Here is a 21,123-nt window from a genome sequence, read left to right on the forward strand (position 1 = left end):
TTTTACTAATATCAATAATTAATTAATAAATACCAAGAATAATATTGTGATAATAAAATTATCCAAATTGACTTAATGCAATTTTATTTTCAAGAATTCATTTTTTTAATTTAATATTTTTTTTGAATATAAGGTTTTATCACCCTGTCATTTTTTTAACTTTATGACCCCAAATAGTATAATTACCTGAACTTTATGACCCCAAGTTCAAGTAATTATATACACTATAATTGCATAGTTCTATATATTTTGAATAAATGACTAGATCCAGACAAGAATCACTGACAATCATTTTGAATCAAAAAGTGATTAAAATCAAAGGGCTTTTTGCTACCAGGCCTTAGGACAAAATGTGAACCAGCTAAAGGCGAAGCAAGTGGGCTGAGGTGGTCTGGCTTAACTCAGTTGTTAACGCAAAGAAATCGCTTTCAACGCACCGCTCCTCTTGGCTAGTTTTTTTTTTTTTTTTCATTAAGCCACACATGAGCTGGTCTCCCACATGGAGCTCAGTTGTGAAAATGTGTTGCAAAATCGCTTTCTTCAAGGGTAGTAAAGTTGAAGTGTGAAAAGCAAGACTGTGTGTTTGTGTGTGTGTTGTCGGGCACCACTGGTTGTTTCAGATGGATTCAGACTACACTCTTAAAAATAAAGGTGCTTCAAAAGGTTCTTCAAGCGATGCCATAGAAGAACCATTTTTGGTGCCACAAAGAACCATTCAGCCAAAGGTTCTTTAAAGAACCATCTCTTTCTTACCTTTTTATCATCTGAAGAACCTTCTTTCGCCCCAAAGAACCTTTTGTCAAACAGAAAGGTTCTTCAGATGTTAAAGGTTCTTTATGGAACCATTTAGACAAAAAGGTTATTCTATGGCATCGTGAAGCACCTTTATTTTTAAGAGTGTACATCTGGAGTGTGCGAATTACATTTACAGGCTATAGTAGCCCCAAACAGCCTGAATCCATACATTTATAGATCCTGCCTGTGACTTAGCTCATTCTCAAAGTTTTAACAACCACTGTAGACTCCAATATAGCTGTGGACCTCAGTGGAGAGCAATGGTAAGTCTCCTCTTGTTTGTGCAAGCAACTTGTGAGATGACTTCAAAATGCCAGTATTCGACCAAATAGACAGAATAAGCCTAATATAACCTAACAATTCCCAGATGACACAAAGCAATTCCAGAAGTAAGGGTGAAGCTTTCTCTTTTAAGTAGGGCTTTGTGTTTATGGCTTGAAGAATGCTTACTTGTAAAATCTGCGCATGCAACTGGTTCTGTTTGAAAATTGTTCCAAATAGCACACATAGTCCTCTATAGACGATGGAGGAATTTCCAAAATACTCTTGTGGCTGAGAACAGATGGAAATTATCAGATGGATTTAGAAACAATGGATCATATTCATAAAGGCTCCAGATAATTCTACTGTCCACAGTAAGATGATGCAGAAAGTGTGATTAATAGATTCTGCTTTGTGGATGATCATGTAAACTCACTGACTTTGGTTTTGACCTTTTAAAATGGCATAAAATACTCATTGTACAAACAGATCTATTTACTTTTTAGTTTATTTGAGGCTGATCACAATCAAAATGAATCTGATAATGATTTTATTGCACAATGATGTGACGTCTGGTAATTTCCATGCTGAATAGGACAAAAGACAAACTAAGTATTAACATCATGAAATCTCAAATGGGACCTTTTGAAATTATTCTCTGAAATTGTAATTAAAGTGTTGTTTTTATTGAATATTAAAATTAAATAAAAAAGTTTTGAATGATGCCTTAATGCCATACATATGCTCAATATCATCGTGGTTTTAAAAGATCCAGTGAGCTCAAGAACAAACATGCTGAAGCTGTGACAAGCTGGACTTGCTTAACTGTGGTTTTTATTGACTAAACATGTTATTTCAACCAATTTTGAGGCAGCCTGAACCAGCAGAAAGCACTCTTTTATTACATGTATATACTGAAATGATGCATGCCATTACATTTTTTATTTGTTTTTACAAACACCATTTTAGAGAGTAAATCTCCAGAAAAGGATCAACTGGATAGCATATGTGTGAATGAGAACTACTGTAACACTGCTTGAACTAATTATAGGACAATATGAAATAATAATAATAACCATTAATAAATCAACTATTCTCAGAGAATGAAAAAAGATTATTTATTTTCTCAAATATTACTCACAGTCTTTATTCATGGAAGAGCACAAGTTGTAAAATTAAAAATCGATCAAACCAAAACATTCTAATGCAGCCAAAGGAAATAATCGGCATGACTGTAAAAACAAGACAACATTAAACTGAGGCTTCAGCTATCATAGTGTGAAATTAGACCAATTTGACCTACCAATTGTCAAAATATCAGATTGTAGATCTTGTTGCAGGTTGAACTGGTCATTGATATTTCTGTCCAAATGTGACCATTGTTTTTATTTTCTGTTGTTTTAATCTGATGTTTGGACTGGATTGGTTTAGACCACAAGTGTAAAATGTGCTTTTATTGCTAGTTTTGTTCCGTCCTTATTCTCCTTGAATTGAACGAAGACGTGCTAAAACTCCTGTATTTGATATAAGCTTAATATATCTACTGGATCTTAATGTACACTTGTTTATTCTGGGCCATATTTCCCAAAGTATCACAGACCTAATGGCTTGAAATGGCATCTGCTTTGAAAGCTTATCTTGATAGATTATAACTATTTTAGGCTCTCCAAAAAGAAGGAATGTCATGTTTAAGTTTAAATGACATGCTATAGAAAAAGTACCGAGACAGATAGATGGATTCTGAGAAGTCTGTCTATAGCAGGGCGTCTTTTGACCCCTGGCTGTTTCTTCACAGACGCACATGGGGTGGCTTTAATTGTTGAAAGGAAAAACACCCTCCTGACTTGCCAGTATCCACATCCTCTCTTTCTTGCCCTTTCAATTAATTTTTCATAATCACTTAATGGTTTCCTTTTCCCACACGCTAAAAAAAGCAGGCCCATCAGGGCACACTGATGCTTATTCTGGCCTCTCTTGTCAGCAAGGCCTCAGCGGAATTCATGCCAGACCGACTCACTAAGGAGATGAAGTTTGGCACTGTTTAGTACAGACAGCTCATTTTTCTTCACCCAGAAGTTTCTGTCATTTTCAAGAGATGAACATTTAGACCACAGCCATCATCCTGAAACTTGTGTGGGATACTGTGTGTTGGGGTCAACCTGTGACTGATTGATTCACTGAAAGGCAGAGATGTGGGAAAAAGGCGACGTCCTCCTTTTTCCTTTGTGAGCTACTCCAGCACTGGGCGTAATTTAGAGGAAGTCTTAATCTTTTAGCGGAGGAGTGGTTGGGAGGTGTTTACCTTCTTACACTTGTGTGTTTATTGTGGCGGTTTGGTGGTTTCAGGCAAGGAGGAATATATAGGGGGGGTGCTCTGGCTCGACTAGCTGGGCAGGAAGAGGGTGAGGTGCTATGGAAGTATTTGCATCCTGTAGGTCAGGTTGACCAGGCTTATTGTACTATAATATGGACTGTTTCATTTGACTGTACTTAGTAACACGCAACTTTGAGTGACAGCAGGACAACCATGAATCCCAGTGCTGCCGGATCCATAAAAGCAGCCAAAAGGCCAAAAACGGTGACCCCTCAGAAACTCAGTCGGAAATATCTATGATTTATAGCCTCTGAGAGAAAAGAAAGAAATGGGGTCTGTTTTCCGGGCCAATCAGTCAGTCATTCCATGTTCTGCCTCTGTATATTTGCTCTTGGGTCTGTCAGGGACATTGAGAAGTGTCATTCCATGTCTCAATCATTTGAAGAGCACACCCAACAAATACAGAACTATCCTTTAATGTTAGTATATGGTTCCCCTTTAATTATTTCTTTAGAACACCAACTTCTACCGTTTCGGGAATGTTATTTGTAGGTTTTACTGTTATAGCCATAAACTAACATTGAATGGAAGTTTTGAGTGTGTGTGCGTGTGTGGGTGTGTAAAGAACATATAAAAAATGTTCAGTAAAGGTTCATTTTAAAATTTCACTTTTAATACTCAAAAAGTAACATTCCCAAATGTTGCAGAGATATTTTACATGATATACAAGCATTGCTATATGCTGTCTTAATTTAGAACATATACATAAATGATAAAATATAGCCTACATTTGTGACCCTGCACCACAAAACCAGTTGTATGACGCACGGGTATATTTCTAGCAATATCCAACAATACATTGTATGAGTCAAAGTTATACATTTTTCTTTTATAGCAAAAATCATTAGGATATTAAGTAAAGATCATGTTTCATGAAGATATTTGGTAAATTTCCTACTGTAAATATATCACAACTTAAATTTTGATTAGTAATATGCATTGCTAAGGACATAATTTGAAGGTGATTTTCTCAATATTTAGATTTTTTTGCACCCTCAGATTCCAGATTTTTAAATAGTTGTATCTCGACCAAATATGTTCATATCAAACAAACTATACATCAATGGAAAACTTATTTATTCAGCTTTCAGATGAAAAAAAAAAAGTTTTGGTTTAGGTTTTGTCCAGGGTCACATATATGTAAAATATAAAAAAATGCAGGGTAAAATAAAACTTTATTATGTAAGTTACCAAAGTGATGGTATACAAATACCATCCACGACTTATCATTGTGGCCAGGTGTGATTGGTTCTAGTTAAAACACCTTAATTATGGATTTGTTTATTTAAAACATGCAGTTTTTTGCTTCACACACTGCAATTTAATGGACTGGAATCGTGTGGATTACTTGTGGATTATTGTTGTTTTTATCAACTGTTATAATATACTGAACATAAACTTGACAACTGGAGTTTTGTTAGTGATGTAAAGCATAAATTCACAGATTGGACATTTAGACAAATGAGGACAGGACTCAGTTGATTGCCAGACCCATAGTAATACCACAAACAAATTCCACAATCAGCTCTGAAAATAAACTCTGCATTTTCCCTCAAGGTACATGCAAACAATGCAGGCCTATAGTGTCATGTGTGGATAATGTACCTGTAGGCAGTAATATCCCTAACCACTCGCAGCTTAATTTTGGACATCTGAATCCATATTAAAATAATGCAAAGGTGAGTTAAGTTACATAGCACCCAGGTTGTAATAGGCCAGCAGAGCAGAGTAATCTCAACTGCAATGCAAAACCTGACAATGCAGCAGACACCCAAATGATGCCAGGTGCATGATACTGGAGCCGTTCAGGTGTAAAATACAGGCAGAAATTATAGCTTTTATGGACTTGAGGATTTACTTGATGACCTCTAGCTGAGGTTCCCAGGACCACACACGGGAAAATATATTTCTTTAGCAGCGTAACACATTTCTGCTTATTGACATGTTCTGGCTACCACAAGTTTTTCTATGCATGAAAAAAATTTACGTTACTCCGCAGATCTCCATAAAATCATTGTTGTGCTGCATTTCGGTCGCCGCTTATTTTTGTTTATATTGTATAAACATGCTTGCTGGGACGTCTGAAACTCTAGTCCTTTAAATGAACAGAACAAGCCACTCATTTATTTACATGTTCATAATTGTTTTCGTTTCTAGTTCATTGGAATATACAAGTACCAGACGAAAACCCAATGTTGGCTACATGTTGAAATGTAAACCACTACGAACAAGGTAAGCAAGCCAAAGCAGAGGGGGAAAATCAGGCTAGACATGGCTTCCCCCCCATTCTCAAATACTCATATCCACTGACTGGGCGGCTGTTTCTAGTTATTTCACGGTGATTCCTTGTGAGCGCACACATGTTATTTTTATCAGGTCTTTCTTGGGATTGTGCAGCGGATGGCTATGGGTACAATCTGTTGCAATCCAGGTTACAGGGAAATCCTCATTTCAGCTGGAAACAGATCAATGGTGCACAATTTTACAGCATAAACTCTATGGTTGCATGGCAGCGTTAGGGAAGGAAGAGGTAATATAGTTCAGATGCAAAAGTGATGAGACCTTAGCTCTAAAAAGCCTTGCAGAAAAGGAGAAGAGGTGACATGAGTGCATATATATATATATATATATGGCTTAGGTTAAAATACAAGGGAAGGAGGCCACCTGCTATATGAATATGCTTGAAGACTTGAAGCTTGAAGACTTGAATGCTTGAAGATGTGCTGGATTTAGCTCCACAGCTTGTTTTTGATCCTTCCCACCCGATGGCTGAAGATTATGGTTTCATTATGGAGCTACAGGGGGGTTCTATGGAATGAGTAACAGTGAAAAATCACACGCACACTTTTGGCAGACACAGACACAAGGACTGGGATGGAAGCAGAGGTGATTTATTATATTTACAGTGTCAAGCTGAAACAGTGGGCGGATACCAAGTGGAGTTGGGCCAATCACATTGCTCCTATGTACACATCCACTGAGGTCAAAAGTCTTAAAGACCACTGATCTCCAACCTTGAGGTCATTCATACACCACTTTATACTGCTTTTAAGGAGGCAGGTTGGATGCGACGTAAGTGGAATCCATTCATCCAAGTGTACATAGTCACCGATGTAACTTGTATCGAACTGCATACATGTAGCACCGGTTTTTAAATAGTCCATATCCAGGTTATTGTGCTGTATTTCCGTGTTCAAAGTCTTCTATATTGTTGGGTGACTTGCGTAATGGTCTTAGATTGTCAACAAGCAATGCTTCCAGCACAAAAAACATGTCTTTGCCGGCTTGCACTGTCAGTTTGATAGAATTTCATCTGGAATGATAGGTGCATACATTTGGTAGTCAAAACTGAATACATTTGAATCATGTGCAGTATTATTTCAATAAGATAGTCCAGCTTATAAATAAGTTAACAATATATAATACAACTTTATACTTTATTTTACGGGACTTAACATGATACAAAAATATTGATCACAGTGTATTTTTCTTCGCAGAGATTCAAAATGAATGCTATGAACCAGGGTGTTTCAAAACATTTCATGGCAATAAATTATATAATCATTATCTGACAAATACGAATAGACAATTCAATTAAAACAATGAAAAGACATGGCTCCAGCCTTTAGAAATCTCTCTCGGTCCTTGATAGCTCACCCCATGTTTGATATGTGCGGTTAAATGCGGACATTTCTTGTCTCCCGTTACTCTACGCTAGTCCACATGACTAGCACATGTGAGTCAGATAAGCAGCAGCCAAACAGCACTGCTCTAAATGCCAGCGTGTCCGTTAGCATTCAGCACCACCGGCGCTTAGTTGTGTTTAGTTCAGTCTCCCCCAGTATTTGGGTATACAGCGACACAGTTCTTCACTGAAATACTCATTATCGTTACATCCTCTTTTCTTGGGGTCCATGTTACATGGCGGCCTGACACAACTAAGAAAAAGAGAGGGGAAATAATAGGTATTACTATCTGATATCATCACTGCAGCATTTAAGTGCAGCATTTTGTAAAGAACTATTAAAATACTAAAAGTCAACACCATTCACAGTATTACTTATATAAAGTTGATCAATGTGAAAAAATAATAAGAGAATATATTTGAAAAATAATAAAAGGATGGAACTGATAGAAATATACTGTAATTCTCTGACACTTTGACAACAGAGGCTGTGAATTAATATAAACTGTATTGTGAGACAATATGGGAAAAATAAACATTTCTAAACACATTTCCACAAATTGTAATATTTGAAAATAAGGAATCTTCATATATATATATATATATATATATATATATATATATATATATATATATATGCACCGGTTTTTAAATAGTCCATATCCAGGTTATTGTGCTGTATTTCCGTGTTCAAAGTCTTCTATATTGTTGGGTGACTTGCGTAATGGTCTTAGATTGTCAACAAGCAATGCTTCCAGCACAAAAAACATGTCTTTGCCGGCTTGCACTGTCAGTTTGATAGAATTTCATCTGGAATGATAGGTGCATACATTTGGTAGTCAAAACTGAATACATTTGAATCATGTGCAGTATTATTTCAATAAGATAGTCCAGCTTATAAATAAGTTAACAATATATAATACAACTTTATACTTTATTTTACGGGACTTAACATGATACAAAAATATTGATCACAGTGTATTTTTCTTCGCAGAGATTCAAAATGAATGCTATGAACCAGGGTGTTTCAAAACATTTCATGGCAATAAATTATATAATCATTATCTGACAAATACGAATAGACAATTCAATTAAAACAATGAAAAGACATGGCTCCAGCCTTTAGAAATCTCTCTCGGTCCTTGATAGCTCACCCCATGTTTGATATGTGCGGTTAAATGCGGACATTTCTTGTCTCCCGTTACTCTACGCTAGTCCACATGACTAGCACATGTGAGTCAGATAAGCAGCAGCCAAACAGCACTGCTCTAAATGCCAGCGTGTCCGTTAGCATTCAGCACCACCGGCGCTTAGTTGTGTTTAGTTCAGTCTCCCCCAGTATTTGGGTATACAGCGACACAGTTCTTCACTGAAATACTCATTATCGTTACATCCTCTTTTCTTGGGGTCCATGTTACATGGCGGCCTGACACAACTAAGAAAAAGAGAGGGGAAATAATAGGTATTACTATCTGATATCATCACTGCAGCATTTAAGTGCAGCATTTTGTAAAGAACTATTAAAATACTAAAAGTCAACACCATTCACAGTATTACTTATATAAAGTTGATCAATGTGAAAAAATAATAAGAGAATATATTTGAAAAATAATAAAAGGATGGAACTGATAGAAATATACTGTAATTCTCTGACACTTTGACAACAGAGGCTGTGAATTAATATAAACTGTATTGTGAGACAATATGGGAAAAATAAACATTTCTAAACACATTTCCACAAATTGTAATATTTGAAAATAAGGAATCTTCATATATATATATATATATATATATATATATATATATATATATATTAGTTACGTGAACTAACAATGAACAATACTTCTACAGCATTTAATAACCTTAATGTTAATTTCAACAATTAATAATACATTTTTAAAATCAAATTTTGCATCTGTAATATTACTTATAACACTAAACTAACATGAACAATAAACAGCTGTATATTTATTGTTTTACATAAACACAGAATGAATAAATGCTGTAAAAAATACATTGCTTATTGTTAGTTCATGTTAGCAAATACATTAAATAATGCTAATAAATTAAACCTTATTGTAAAGTGTTGTAGACTTTAGGCTCTACCATAGGCACTCGACTCCTGCTGTCCTATGCTGCTACATAAAGCATAAATCACCTTAAAATGAGGTAATGGTACAGGGCCTTGGGGTTGAGAAACTGAAACTAATAGAAATTTAGTTTTTTTTTTAAATCAGTTACACAGGTCAGAGAGGGAAAGAGCATGAAATGCCATGTCATATGAAACATTTAGCTAAGGTTTAAACCAATACTGTTTAGAAAACCAAGCATTTATTTTCCCTCCCTGCTTTCTGTATATTCCATATATAACAGTGCGTGCATTTTTGGAGATATAATCAAATAAGAATGGGAAATGATTTGAGTAAATTACATTTAAATTAAATAAAAATATAAAAATGATAACTAAAATTAAAAGGAATTGTAATGGCTGCCTTGTCAACATCATTTATATAGTAAAGTGAGGCAGAACCAGCAACACAGCAACATGGACTCAACCAATGGTGTCAGTTTGGGACATTTTGTCCCTCCATTGGCAGAATGGCATGACACTCTCTCAGTATCTGAAAGGATAATAATTTTACATCTGACAAATAACAGCAAACTCTTTTCTCACCTGCACGTGGCTGGGTGGAACCGCCTTCCTTTTAGGAAGCACTTGTTAGGGGACTCTGTGCATTCACACACACATTTGGTGCGGTTGAGAGGCTGACTACTGGGACACACCTTGGCGCAGGTGCACTGGCAGGTGTCTTTGTTGAAGCTCTGTTGAGGCCTGCAGGAAGAGGGCTTTGCTTTACACACACACTGACAGGTGTTCTTGTCCAGGTAGCGGTGCGGGCCACAACCTGCTGTTCGTAGCTCTTTTCGGCAAACACACTGACAAGTCTCCTCGTCCAGCTCTTTGTCGGAGCCGCAGAAGTCTTGATCAATGTCTGCAGATGGAGAGAAGAAGAGAAATAAAGAAGTCCTTATTTTATGTTGACTTATTTTTACATTTGTGAGGAAATCTTTTTTGTCAATGCTATGGAATGCCTGGCTGATTCCCAGAGCGTTACACAAGTAAAGAACAATGTCCAGCATGCACATTTATCAGCCATGATAAACCGTTTAGCAATACAAGCTTTCTACCCAGCATTCCTTATGCTACCCCCAAAGGCCTAAACAGATGTTTTTCTTTACAACTTGATGAAAACATTACATTCGGTGGCTAATTCAACTCTACTACAGTATATTTCTTCCTTTGTTTTGGAGTGTACAAAATGGCCTAAGAACTTGGCTGAAGAGAGAAAGTGAATTCCTGTCACAAGTGTTTGTGTTTTCTAATGATTAAGCTAATCGTGGCCATATTATGAAGAATCGAAGTTATGTAGAAGGAGTTTATAAACAGCCATATAAACTTTGTTAGCATGTTGTTGCTATACATTTATGCACAGAACCTTGAAAAATAGACAAAATGTTATATTTTTTTTAACCAGAATGATTTTAACTTTAAGTTGTTGTCACATTCATGGCGTCAATGGTATTTTTGTAGTGTGGTTTGCTGTTGCCTTTTCCAGACATTTCTCTTGGGAAACTGCTCAGTTACGGTAAATAAAAAACTATATTTAGTTTTCACTGGAAAGGTACCATACTGGTCTGGTTTTGTCGGAAAAACCACATTTAAAAAAAACTTCTTTCACAGCACAGAGGCTTTTTTTTTTAATATGTCACTGCGGATTCAGCGCACATATATGATTTCACACAATGTATTCCCTATGAGAGATATGGGGTTTACCTCACTTATCATACTTGAGATTCAAGTCAGCATTTATATTGGTTAGAATAACACTGAGAGCACATTTCTGCAGGTGTTGGATTTAGATAGTTATTCTGAAGCAGTTTTATTCAGATGGATAAATGTTTTTATTAGAATATTAGGAGATTGGCTAAATGAGGTTGGATATATAATTTGCTTCACTGGACTCGAGCAGATTAGATGCATTCTGTGCAAAATCATTGGGGGACAATGATATGACACTCACTTTGTCTGGACCTATTAAATGTTTTCAAAAATATATTAAAAACTGCATTTCATACTTGCAATGATTATGCTTTTTTTCTGATGAATAATTGTATATATTTTTTTTAATTAAAATTAATTTAGATTTTGTTGGGGGCATAAAGTTAAACATATCTGAATGATAAAACAGTTTTTATATCATAATGAAAAAAGAAAGAACTGAACTGTTATAAGATGTCATATGGCACAACATGCAATAATAATAATAATAATTTTGGTAAATAATTATATTGTTACCTTCAAAAATATACTTAAATTGTTTTTTTTTTAATACAAAGAGTAAGCAATGTACCATTAGCCTACATTTAAACTTTTAAAATCAATAAATGTAAACATCTTCAGAAAATGGTATAAACGTTTTTTTTTGTTGTTGAATATTTTCTTTATCTTGGACACCCTTATTTATCATTGACACTTGAACAATCAAGCCACATATCTGAAAAACAAACAAAAAAATCCATTCACACCATACAAATACAGTCACAGAAGAAAAAACTCCATGCTGCAAAATGCTGCTTCACAAGCACCCCTTGGCGCAGGTGCACTGGCAGGGGTCTTTGTTGAAGCTCTGTTGAGGCCTGCAGGAAGAGGGCTTTGCTTTACACACACACTGACAGGTGTTCTTGTCCAGGTAGCGGTGCGGGCCACAACCTGCTGTTCGTAGCTCTTTTCGGCAAACACACTGACAAGTCTCCTCGTCCAGCTCTTTGTCGGAACCGCAGAAGTCTTGATCAATGTCTGCAGATGGAGAGAAGAAGAGAAATAAAGAAGTCCTTATTTTATGTTGACTTATTTTTACATTTGTGAGGAAATCTTTTTTGTCAATGCTATGGAATGCCTGGCTGATTCCCAGAGCGTTACACAAGTAAAGAACAATGTCCAGCATGCACATTTATCAGCCATGATAAACCGTTTAGCAATACAAGCTTTCTACCCAGCATTCCTTATGCTACCCCCAAAGGCCTAAACAGATGTTTTTCTTTACAACTTGATGAAAACATTACATTCGGTGGCTAATTCAACTCTACTACAGTATATTTCTTCCTTTGTTTTGGAGTGTACAAAATGGCCTAAGAACTTGGCTGAAGAGAGAAAGTGAATTCCTGTCACAAGTGTTTGTGTTTTCTAATGATTAAGCTAATCGTGGCCATATTATGAAGAATCGAAGTTATGTAGAAGGAGTTTATAAACAGCCATATAAACTTTGTTAGCATGTTGTTGCTATACATTTATGCACAGAACCTTGAAAAATAGACAAAATGTTATATTTTTTTTAACCAGAATGATTTTAACTTTAAGTTGTTGTCACATTCATGGCGTCAATGGTATTTTTGTAGTGTGGTTTGCTGTTGCCTTTTCCAGACATTTCTCTTGGGAAACTGCTCAGTTACGGTAAATAAAAAACTATATTTAGTTTTCACTGGAAAGGTACCATACTGGTCTGGTTTTGTCGGAAAAACCACATTTAAAAAAAACTTCTTTCACAGCACAGAGGCTTTTTTTTTTAATATGTCACTGCGGATTCAGCGCACATATATGATTTCACACAATGTATTCCCTATGAGAGATATGGGGTTTACCTCACTTATCATACTTGAGATTCAAGTCAGCATTTATATTGGTTAGAATAACACTGAGAGCACATTTCTGCAGGTGTTGGATTTAGATAGTTATTCTGAAGCAGTTTTATTCAGATGGATAAATGTTTTTATTAGAATATTAGGAGATTGGCTAAATGAGGTTGGATATATAATTTGCTTCACTGGACTCGAGCAGATTAGATGCATTCTGTGCAAAATCATTGGGGGACAATGATATGACACTCACTTTGTCTGGACCTATTAAATGTTTTCAAAAATATATTAAAAACTGCATTTCATACTTGCAATGATTATGCTTTTTTTCTGATGAATAATTGTATATATTTTTTTTAATTAAAATTAATTTAGATTTTGTTGGGGGCATAAAGTTAAACATATCTGAATGATAAAACAGTTTTTATATCATAATGAAAAAAGAAAGAACTGAACTGTTATAAGATGTCATATGGCACAACATGCAATAATAATAATAATAATTTTGGTAAATAATTATATTGTTACCTTCAAAAATATACTTAAATTGTTTTTTTTTTAATACAAAGAGTAAGCAATGTACCATTAGCCTACATTTAAACTTTTAAAATCAATAAATGTAAACATCTTCAGAAAATGGTATAAACGTTTTTTTTTGTTGTTGAATATTTTCTTTATCTTGGACACCCTTATTTATCATTGACACTTGAACAATCAAGCCACATATCTGAAAAACAAACAAAAAAATCCATTCACACCATACAAATACAGTCACAGAAGAAAAAACTCCATGCTGCAAAATGCTGCTTCACAAGCACCAAACGAAATACAGCCAAAGTTGCACGCTCTGACAGCAATCAGTGTTTTTGCAATGGTGCTCTGTCATGGTCAAGCCACATAACTGCTCTCAAAGCATTTCAGCTATGTTTATATGCCTCAAAGGACATACAGAACAGACTTGGGAAGGAGGTGTAGAGAGAGAAAGTACTAGTGGTGAAAGAAATTACCCTTTATATCATTATAGCATATTCTTATGCAACCTCCCACTGAAGCTGAGGAAGCTCATGCTTCATTTGAGCATTTATATGTTTGAGAGGGAACATATGAAATTACACAACTGGAAAGAGGTGAGTCCATAATGCTTAGGTATTAGTAGTCAAAGTAAGCTGACCCACAAGATAATGTGCTATTACAGTATGCAGTATAAAGCTTTTCTGTCACAGACTGCGGCAAGTAAAAGGTGACGTGGGACACTTCCATGAAGCAACCGACACATTCCTCCTAGTGTTTCTGCTTTAGCAAAGATTAATTTTACCTGTTTCACTCCCCAACCGCTACAGTGGAGCTGAACGCAAATCTATTATTCCATTTCAGTATGACAGTCAACAAAATTGGCCAGCATGCTAAAGCAACATCCACACCAAATCAACCTGTCTTTTCAAATTTAATATAGTGCACCAATATGAGTGCAGCTGTTTTATCTGCACTCACACATGCACTATGTATTTATGCCTATTTTAGCCTTAGGGTCTTCTGACTGCACAGCTTATGCATTCTTATGCTGTGTGCATAAACCAACAGACTGCTGTATCCACATCAGGTTTGACCTGTCATATTTACTAAGCGTAAGGAAGACAAGTATGTCACTACCATCACACTGAACCTGATTTACATCATGCTCCACTTGAACAAGAACTCAGGTCTGAGATCAGATAGAAGGGTGAGAATGAGCAATTATCCCATTTTAACTGAGCACACTTTGCTGGGGATGTTTTTGTTTGGCTTGAACGACTGCCACAAAGCTGAAAGCAGCTATTATGGCAGCTTTCCTCTCTGCAGAAACTCAACCGTGTTTTTGTAGGCTTTGTTTTGTTGACATGTAGTCAGGGGTGTTGATTGCAGAGTTTCGCTCTGTGATTGCACTCTGCCTTCATGACAAACTATTTCCTTAATTCCAGAGTGGACACCAAGGTTGCACTTTCCCACCCCTTCTAAGAACAGCATATTTATTTATTTCATAATACATATTTAATAAATAAATGAATGAATAAATAAGTTCACTCATTTTAGTCACTGCACTTTTTGGCATATTAATACTAAATATTTGTTTGTTTGTATTTATATCAATAAATAATATGCATTAAATAAATAATACAATTTCTGCTTTTATTACTGCATTTAAACAGCATATTTGTTTATTTATTCATTTGCATTTAGCTGTAGTTATTGAATTTAGAACAGCATTAATACCAATTATTTATCTATTATAATGTAAATAATAAATATGGTATAAATAAATAAATAAATAAATACATTTCTGCTTTAGTTACTGCATTTAGAACAACATATAATACCAATTATAGCTATTTAATAAATAATTAAATAAATATTGCATATTAAATATGCTGTTCTAAATGCAACTGAAGCAATTTTATTTATTCAGTCATTCATTCTTATTTATGCTTTAGTTACTGCATAAAAGTCCAATGTAATAAAGCACAACAAAATGAACTGCTTTAGATTAGATATACAGAATTTCTTTGTAAAGAATGCCACAGTTAACACTGAAGAGGTCTGTTATAATTTAAGTTTCTTCTAAGGCTGCCGACGGATTTGCCCAATAGAAATAGGTTTTGCTCAGCAGGAACAAAAATTTGAAGGAACACTGATTACATGCAAAGCACACTTATCCATAACATACTAAACTGCTTCAAATAATTTCAGCGTGACTCATGATATCTGAGAATACAGACTTAAATCAGCATGCCAAAACCGTTAATATAATAATTCTACAAACTTATTTTCTTGTATATGGATATATTTCTGTAGTGGTGAATGTCTGCCAAGTTATGCTCCAATATTGCTGAATGAATTAAATTAATATTCATCAAAAACTCAAGTTAGTAAATGTAGCATTTGGACCACTCAAACACACAATATATATTTTGTTAGCTAGATTTAACAAATACTCTGTAACACCCCAGGAAGCTGAACAGGCCCCTGGTTCCATAGCAATGCTGACACCAGAAACATTTACGATCTAAAGGAATGTGAGCAGAGACTCTCGCTGCATTTTCCAGAAGCAAGAGGCACAAATGCACAGTAGAAATTGACTTTTCTACTAATTAATTCATAGGAAAACCTTTCTTTGAATGAACAGTTTATCCTTCAGGTCATGGTGTATTTTGTCTCTGATATTTTTAGACTATTTTAGGCATGCTTATGAGGGAACCCATTCCTGTCATCCTTTCACTATATGTAATCCTACATTGACATATACTGTGAAATACTACAATATAAAACATGCAGTAAATGCTGTGTGGCTCGCATACAAAAAAGGTGAGGACGGTACATGTTACGCCTAGAACCAAATTTAGATTTTACTGTGGGTTAACTTTGAACACAGCCAATCACAAAGTCAAATTTAGACCTACAGACCCCTCTCCCACCAAGTCTATCCTAAAGGAAATACCACTCATGAACAAGTCCTTGGAGAGCAAATTATTTTTCTGAAAAAAAAAAAAAAAAGATGTGGAAGTGAATGATCAGGTTGGGGCCATTCAGACCCATGCTATTTATTACTTTGTCACCTCCCTTACTCCCTCCCTTTGTCTTTACCACCCTCCACTCTCTCCTCCTCTCTGTTTTTGTGAGTTTAAGTGGCTCGGGCATAATGTCAGGTCCCCAGGCAGATTTGGCTTCAGAGTTATCCAGTGAAAAACCAGGCTCAGATGTGGGTTTCCCCTCTAGATCAGAGAGACACGAGACTTCACGTTCTGCCCTCAACCTTTGCACTGGAATATATGTGTGACTGTGTGCAAGCGTGTGTGTGTGTGTGTGTGTTTGTGTGTGTGTGTTCAGTCTTACACCCTGCTGAGAACTGACTCGGATGTAACAGCTCCAGTTACAGGTCCACTATCATTAACCCCCTTGGCTAAAAGGTGAGAGGTCAGGACCAGTTAGCATGACCCAAGGCTGGATCAGGTCCAACCAAGGACCATTCTCATGCATAGATCAACCCTCCTGTCTGGCCGTCCATGAAATCACTGCTTTTCCACCTAGACAGCATGGTTGATATATTACCCATGTAGAACTCTGTGCAATTTGTATGTCACAGATGCTTCAGAAGATGCATTCCAAAAAATGTGGTTTAAACCTGATTTGTAAAAATCAAAGCTTCTTTGAAATTCAGACTGCAAACAGCCAAATTGAGTCAAATACTCTAGAATATCAGAATATTGCTGTCTGTCTGAAGGCATATGATGAAAACTTGAGCAACAACTGAATAAGCTTGTTTATGGCAACAAAAGCAACAGTAGGTGTAACTGACGCAAGTGTTGAGATTGCACCCTTACTGAACACAGTGTGTGTTATGTATTTGATGACAGAACAAGTTTTTTGACACAATGCACTGTAAACACCATTACATGTCAGTCCGCTCTGCATTCTAAACTTCAAACATACCATGCAAGCTAATCAAACAGATGGCGGCATAATTAGTGTTGCGGGTGTTTACTTAGAAAAAGGGAAACAGGTTGTTGAATATCAGAACCGTGAAATAAAGCAAATTGCCGACTAGGCCCGAAATGGTTCAGTGGTAAACTACACATACACAAGGTTTTCAATGTGTTTGCAATTACCATATGCTCAGTGGCATAAGACAAAACAATCCTGAGAACATAGGGGGGAGTTAAAAAGAACTTATGATATGGTCCACGTGAGGTGGAAGACAACCTTCTGGATGACTAACATGTGCACTTGCACCTTGCGTAACGCAAAACAGAAGACTCCATTTAGTCTAGCAAGGTGTCAGGAAGATAATATATAAGCTAGGAAAACTTGGAGAACATGCTTCTAATACGACTACACTGCCATACATGTCCATAGGCCACATACTGTAGAGACAAATCCGCATTCCCACCTCTACAGTAATTCAACAAACCCACATGTTGTTTGTTACACAGAGCTGATTCGTTCTTTGCTGGGGGCTGTCTGAAGAGGTCTGCAGCTCAACTGATTTACATTTAAAAGTCTAAAGAGCATATAAATATCCTTTTCCATATGTTAATGTAAACTATGCTACAAGGGATAGTCAGCCTGCACTCTGAATCACATTAAAATGCCAAAAAGAACGTCGGCTGTTCAAAGAAAGACATATTTCACATCAACCTCTTCACTCTGTATTTCTCAATGCTGAAAACACTACTTATCATACCTACAATAATGGACTGCTAAATGTTCCAGGAATAAAAAAAATGTGCAAGAGATTGAAATCAGTTGCTGTAACCAGGAGATCTTCAGATCAACAGAATAAAGCAGTATTGGCGGTATGAAGGTAATTTCATATCAAGATAAGAGTATGCATTATCGCAATATTGTTATTTTTGCAGGAACATCATTCTAATGATGTTTTACATAAGGAATAATTGATGACAGGCCAAATAATGTTTAGAAAAATAATGCACACCTGAGGTAGTAATGCAGGCATGACACGAAACAAAGCAATGTGGTTCTTTTGCTGTTGTAGGTTACAAGGACCTTTGAAATAACTGAAATAATCTGACAAAGTGATTAAGTAAACCTGCCTGGAACCACCTTACCTGTGTGTTTCCTAAAAAAGAACTGGACGCCTTAGAACATTCATCAGCCAATCAGATTCAAGCACTCAACATCCCCCATAGTATAAGCATTACATAAGAATGGTGTAATTACTATACTCAAGTTAATTAAATATTGTTAAAATATTCTATTTATATTTAATATTCTCATTTTATACTGTATATTTTTGATGCACTAGGTCACAAACCACAAAAACAGATTATTTACAACAAATTAAGCCAGTTTTTGCATCACACCATGCAACAATTGAACTAAAACAAACTGAAAACATACTGAAAACAAACTGAATACATAATAAATATGACTGGATGAGCCACAAATAAAACCATAACACAGTTGAAATATGCACTGTGAAACAGTTAAACATCTATATTAATGCACCAACCTGCAGCACTGCTTCCCAACTGTAAACAGCCTACAGTTAAGTCAGGTTACACTGCATCTTTATAGAAAATATTTATATATTTTATATTTATTCCTATATGGCTGTATATTGTTGTGTATATTGTCTTTCTTCTCCACTGGAAGCTCATGTCACTAAGACAAATCCATTGTGTGTAAACATACTTGGCAATAAAGCTCTTTCTGATTCTGAATCGAGTAGTTTACATTGCAAGAGCCCTGCTACAACACTGTATACATTGTAGGCTATAAAAATTTAACTTGCATACTATAAACATTTCATAAACAGAATAATAGAGTAAGGGGATGGTGTTTCACAGCTCCCTCCAAACTGACTATGTATAAACAACTATGTCACTCATTCATTCTTGGTGTTAAGTTCTTTCTGGAGAAGTTGTTATATCGAGCCACAAATAAAACCATAACACAGTTGAAATATGCACATCAGTTAAACATCTATATTAATGCACCAACCTGCAGCACTGCTTCCCAACTGTAAACAGCCTACAGTTAAGTCAGGTTACACTGCATCTTTATAGAAAATATTTATATATTTTCTATTTATTCCTATATGGCTGTATATTGTTGTGTATATTGTCTTTCTTCTCCACTGGAAGCTCATGTCACTAAGACAAATCCATTGTGTGTAAACATACTTGGCAATAAAGCTCTTTCTGATTCTGAATCGAGTAGTTTACATTGCAAGAGCCCTGCTACAACACTGTATACATTGTAGGCTATAAAAATTTAACTTGCATACTATAAACATTTCATAAACAGAATAATAGAGTAAGGGGATGGTGTTTCACAGCTCCCTCCAAACTGACTATGTATAAACAACTATGTCACTCATTCATTCTTGGTGTTAAGTTCTTTCTGGAGAAGTTGTTATATAAGAACTTAGTAGTTTACGAGAAAGAGTGGAAAAACAATAGTAAAATCCTGATGAACTGATGAAAAACACACACGCATATTGGCACAGAAAGAGCAGCTGAAGGTCAAAAGTCATTAGGTAACAGTCTGAGTTGTTTATGATAGCCCCAGTGATGTCTGAATGTTTCTCCTCCTGAAGAGCCTCTATTTTCCTAACATAGTGAATCATCACCTCCAAAACAATACAGAGTGAGAGAAAGTGAAACGCAACCACGAGCCAACTGCTGATAATCACTACCAGCCTTCTGCCATTTCATTGCACAAGTGTTGATAACACCAATAGGGTTTATATGCTACATTACACTCTAGAGTCTAGACCACACATCTGAGGTGAGACACGAACGCTTTCTCCGTCACGGCAAACAGCGAGAAAAGCGAGACTTTGTTAACACCTTGCGGTCCAAAGCTGGACGCTTGAAGCGGACCACCCTGCACTAAACCCCTGGCGGTACAGACTGCCCTCGTCTTTATCAGATGGCACAGGTTTGGGCAGGATTTTTCCAAATATAAGATTAGAATCGAGCTGAAAGCATTCAAAGCTGACCTGGAGTGATCTTGAATTAATCTGGCCTTGGAGTCAGATTAAATGAAAACCTTCTCTTATGCAAGAACAAATTCAGAAAGCACAATGTGCAACATGGACAAGATCGCAAGACAGCAAGTTCCCAGCCCGGGTGTTGACCTTTACAGCTGTAAAGACAGCTGTAAACAATTAAAGAGACAAGCACAGTAAATGACGTCAGTAAAAGGTAAAGCTGCATGTCCGCACTGAACTCTCCATCTCTAAAAAGTGGCATCCTCACATGCGCAGACGTTATGCTGTCCCCGCTTGCGTGAAAGCACGAGAGGAATGAGGAGATGAAGCCTCAGTGTGTCCAGGAAACCAAAACAACATATAACACACTTCCACAGTGCAGGTCGCCCTAGGAACACATCTGCTTTTTCTTAAGCAAGGCCTGGCTGTGCAGGACCTAGTGGGGGGATGATGCCTCTTTCCTTTTCACTCCCCCTAACACAAATCACTTTGACAGGGGATGGCTTAAGAAAAAACAGCACTGAAACACATAACAATAAACAGTTCTTTTCTCCAGTTCTTCACTGAGAGACTCTGGGTTGCTTTTTAGCATTTAACATGTTTTGATTTGACATGCAAACATGCATGATGAATAATTAAAGGGTCAGTTCACCCAAAAAGGAAAATTCTGTCATCAATTAGTCTCCCTCAGGCTGTTCCAAATGCTTGATACTTTCATTTATCTCATACACAGAGCACATCTCAGAGGGTAATAGAAGATTAAACATGCTTGCTTGATGCCTGAGAACGTCTCGGTTACGTATGTAACCCTCGTTCCCTGAAGGA

General features: G+C 36.2%; 1 protein-coding gene across 1 annotated transcript in view; it reads right to left on the reverse strand.

Moving 5' to 3' along the window:
* Window positions 1-7,763: 7,763 nt before the first annotated feature.
* The window catches only part of vegfc (vascular endothelial growth factor c), a 41,659-nt gene continuing 28,299 nt past the window's right edge, over window positions 7,764-21,123 (reverse strand). Inside the window, exons 6-8 of the mRNA XM_016233829.1 lie at window positions 11,851-11,973; window positions 9,790-10,108; window positions 7,764-8,550 (exon numbers count right to left, since the gene is read on the reverse strand). Coding sequence (XP_016089315.1) covers window positions 8,436-8,550; window positions 9,790-10,108; window positions 11,851-11,973 — 557 coding nt within the window. The 3' untranslated portion in view covers window positions 7,764-8,435. The remainder of the gene's footprint in view (window positions 8,551-9,789; window positions 10,109-11,850; window positions 11,974-21,123) is intronic.

The sequence above is a fragment of the Sinocyclocheilus grahami genome, unplaced genomic scaffold, assembly GCF_001515645.1.
Source record: "Sinocyclocheilus grahami isolate Dianchi unplaced genomic scaffold, SAMN03320097.WGS_v1.1 scaffold17.1, whole genome shotgun sequence".
Taxonomy (NCBI): Eukaryota; Metazoa; Chordata; class Actinopteri; order Cypriniformes; family Cyprinidae; genus Sinocyclocheilus; species Sinocyclocheilus grahami.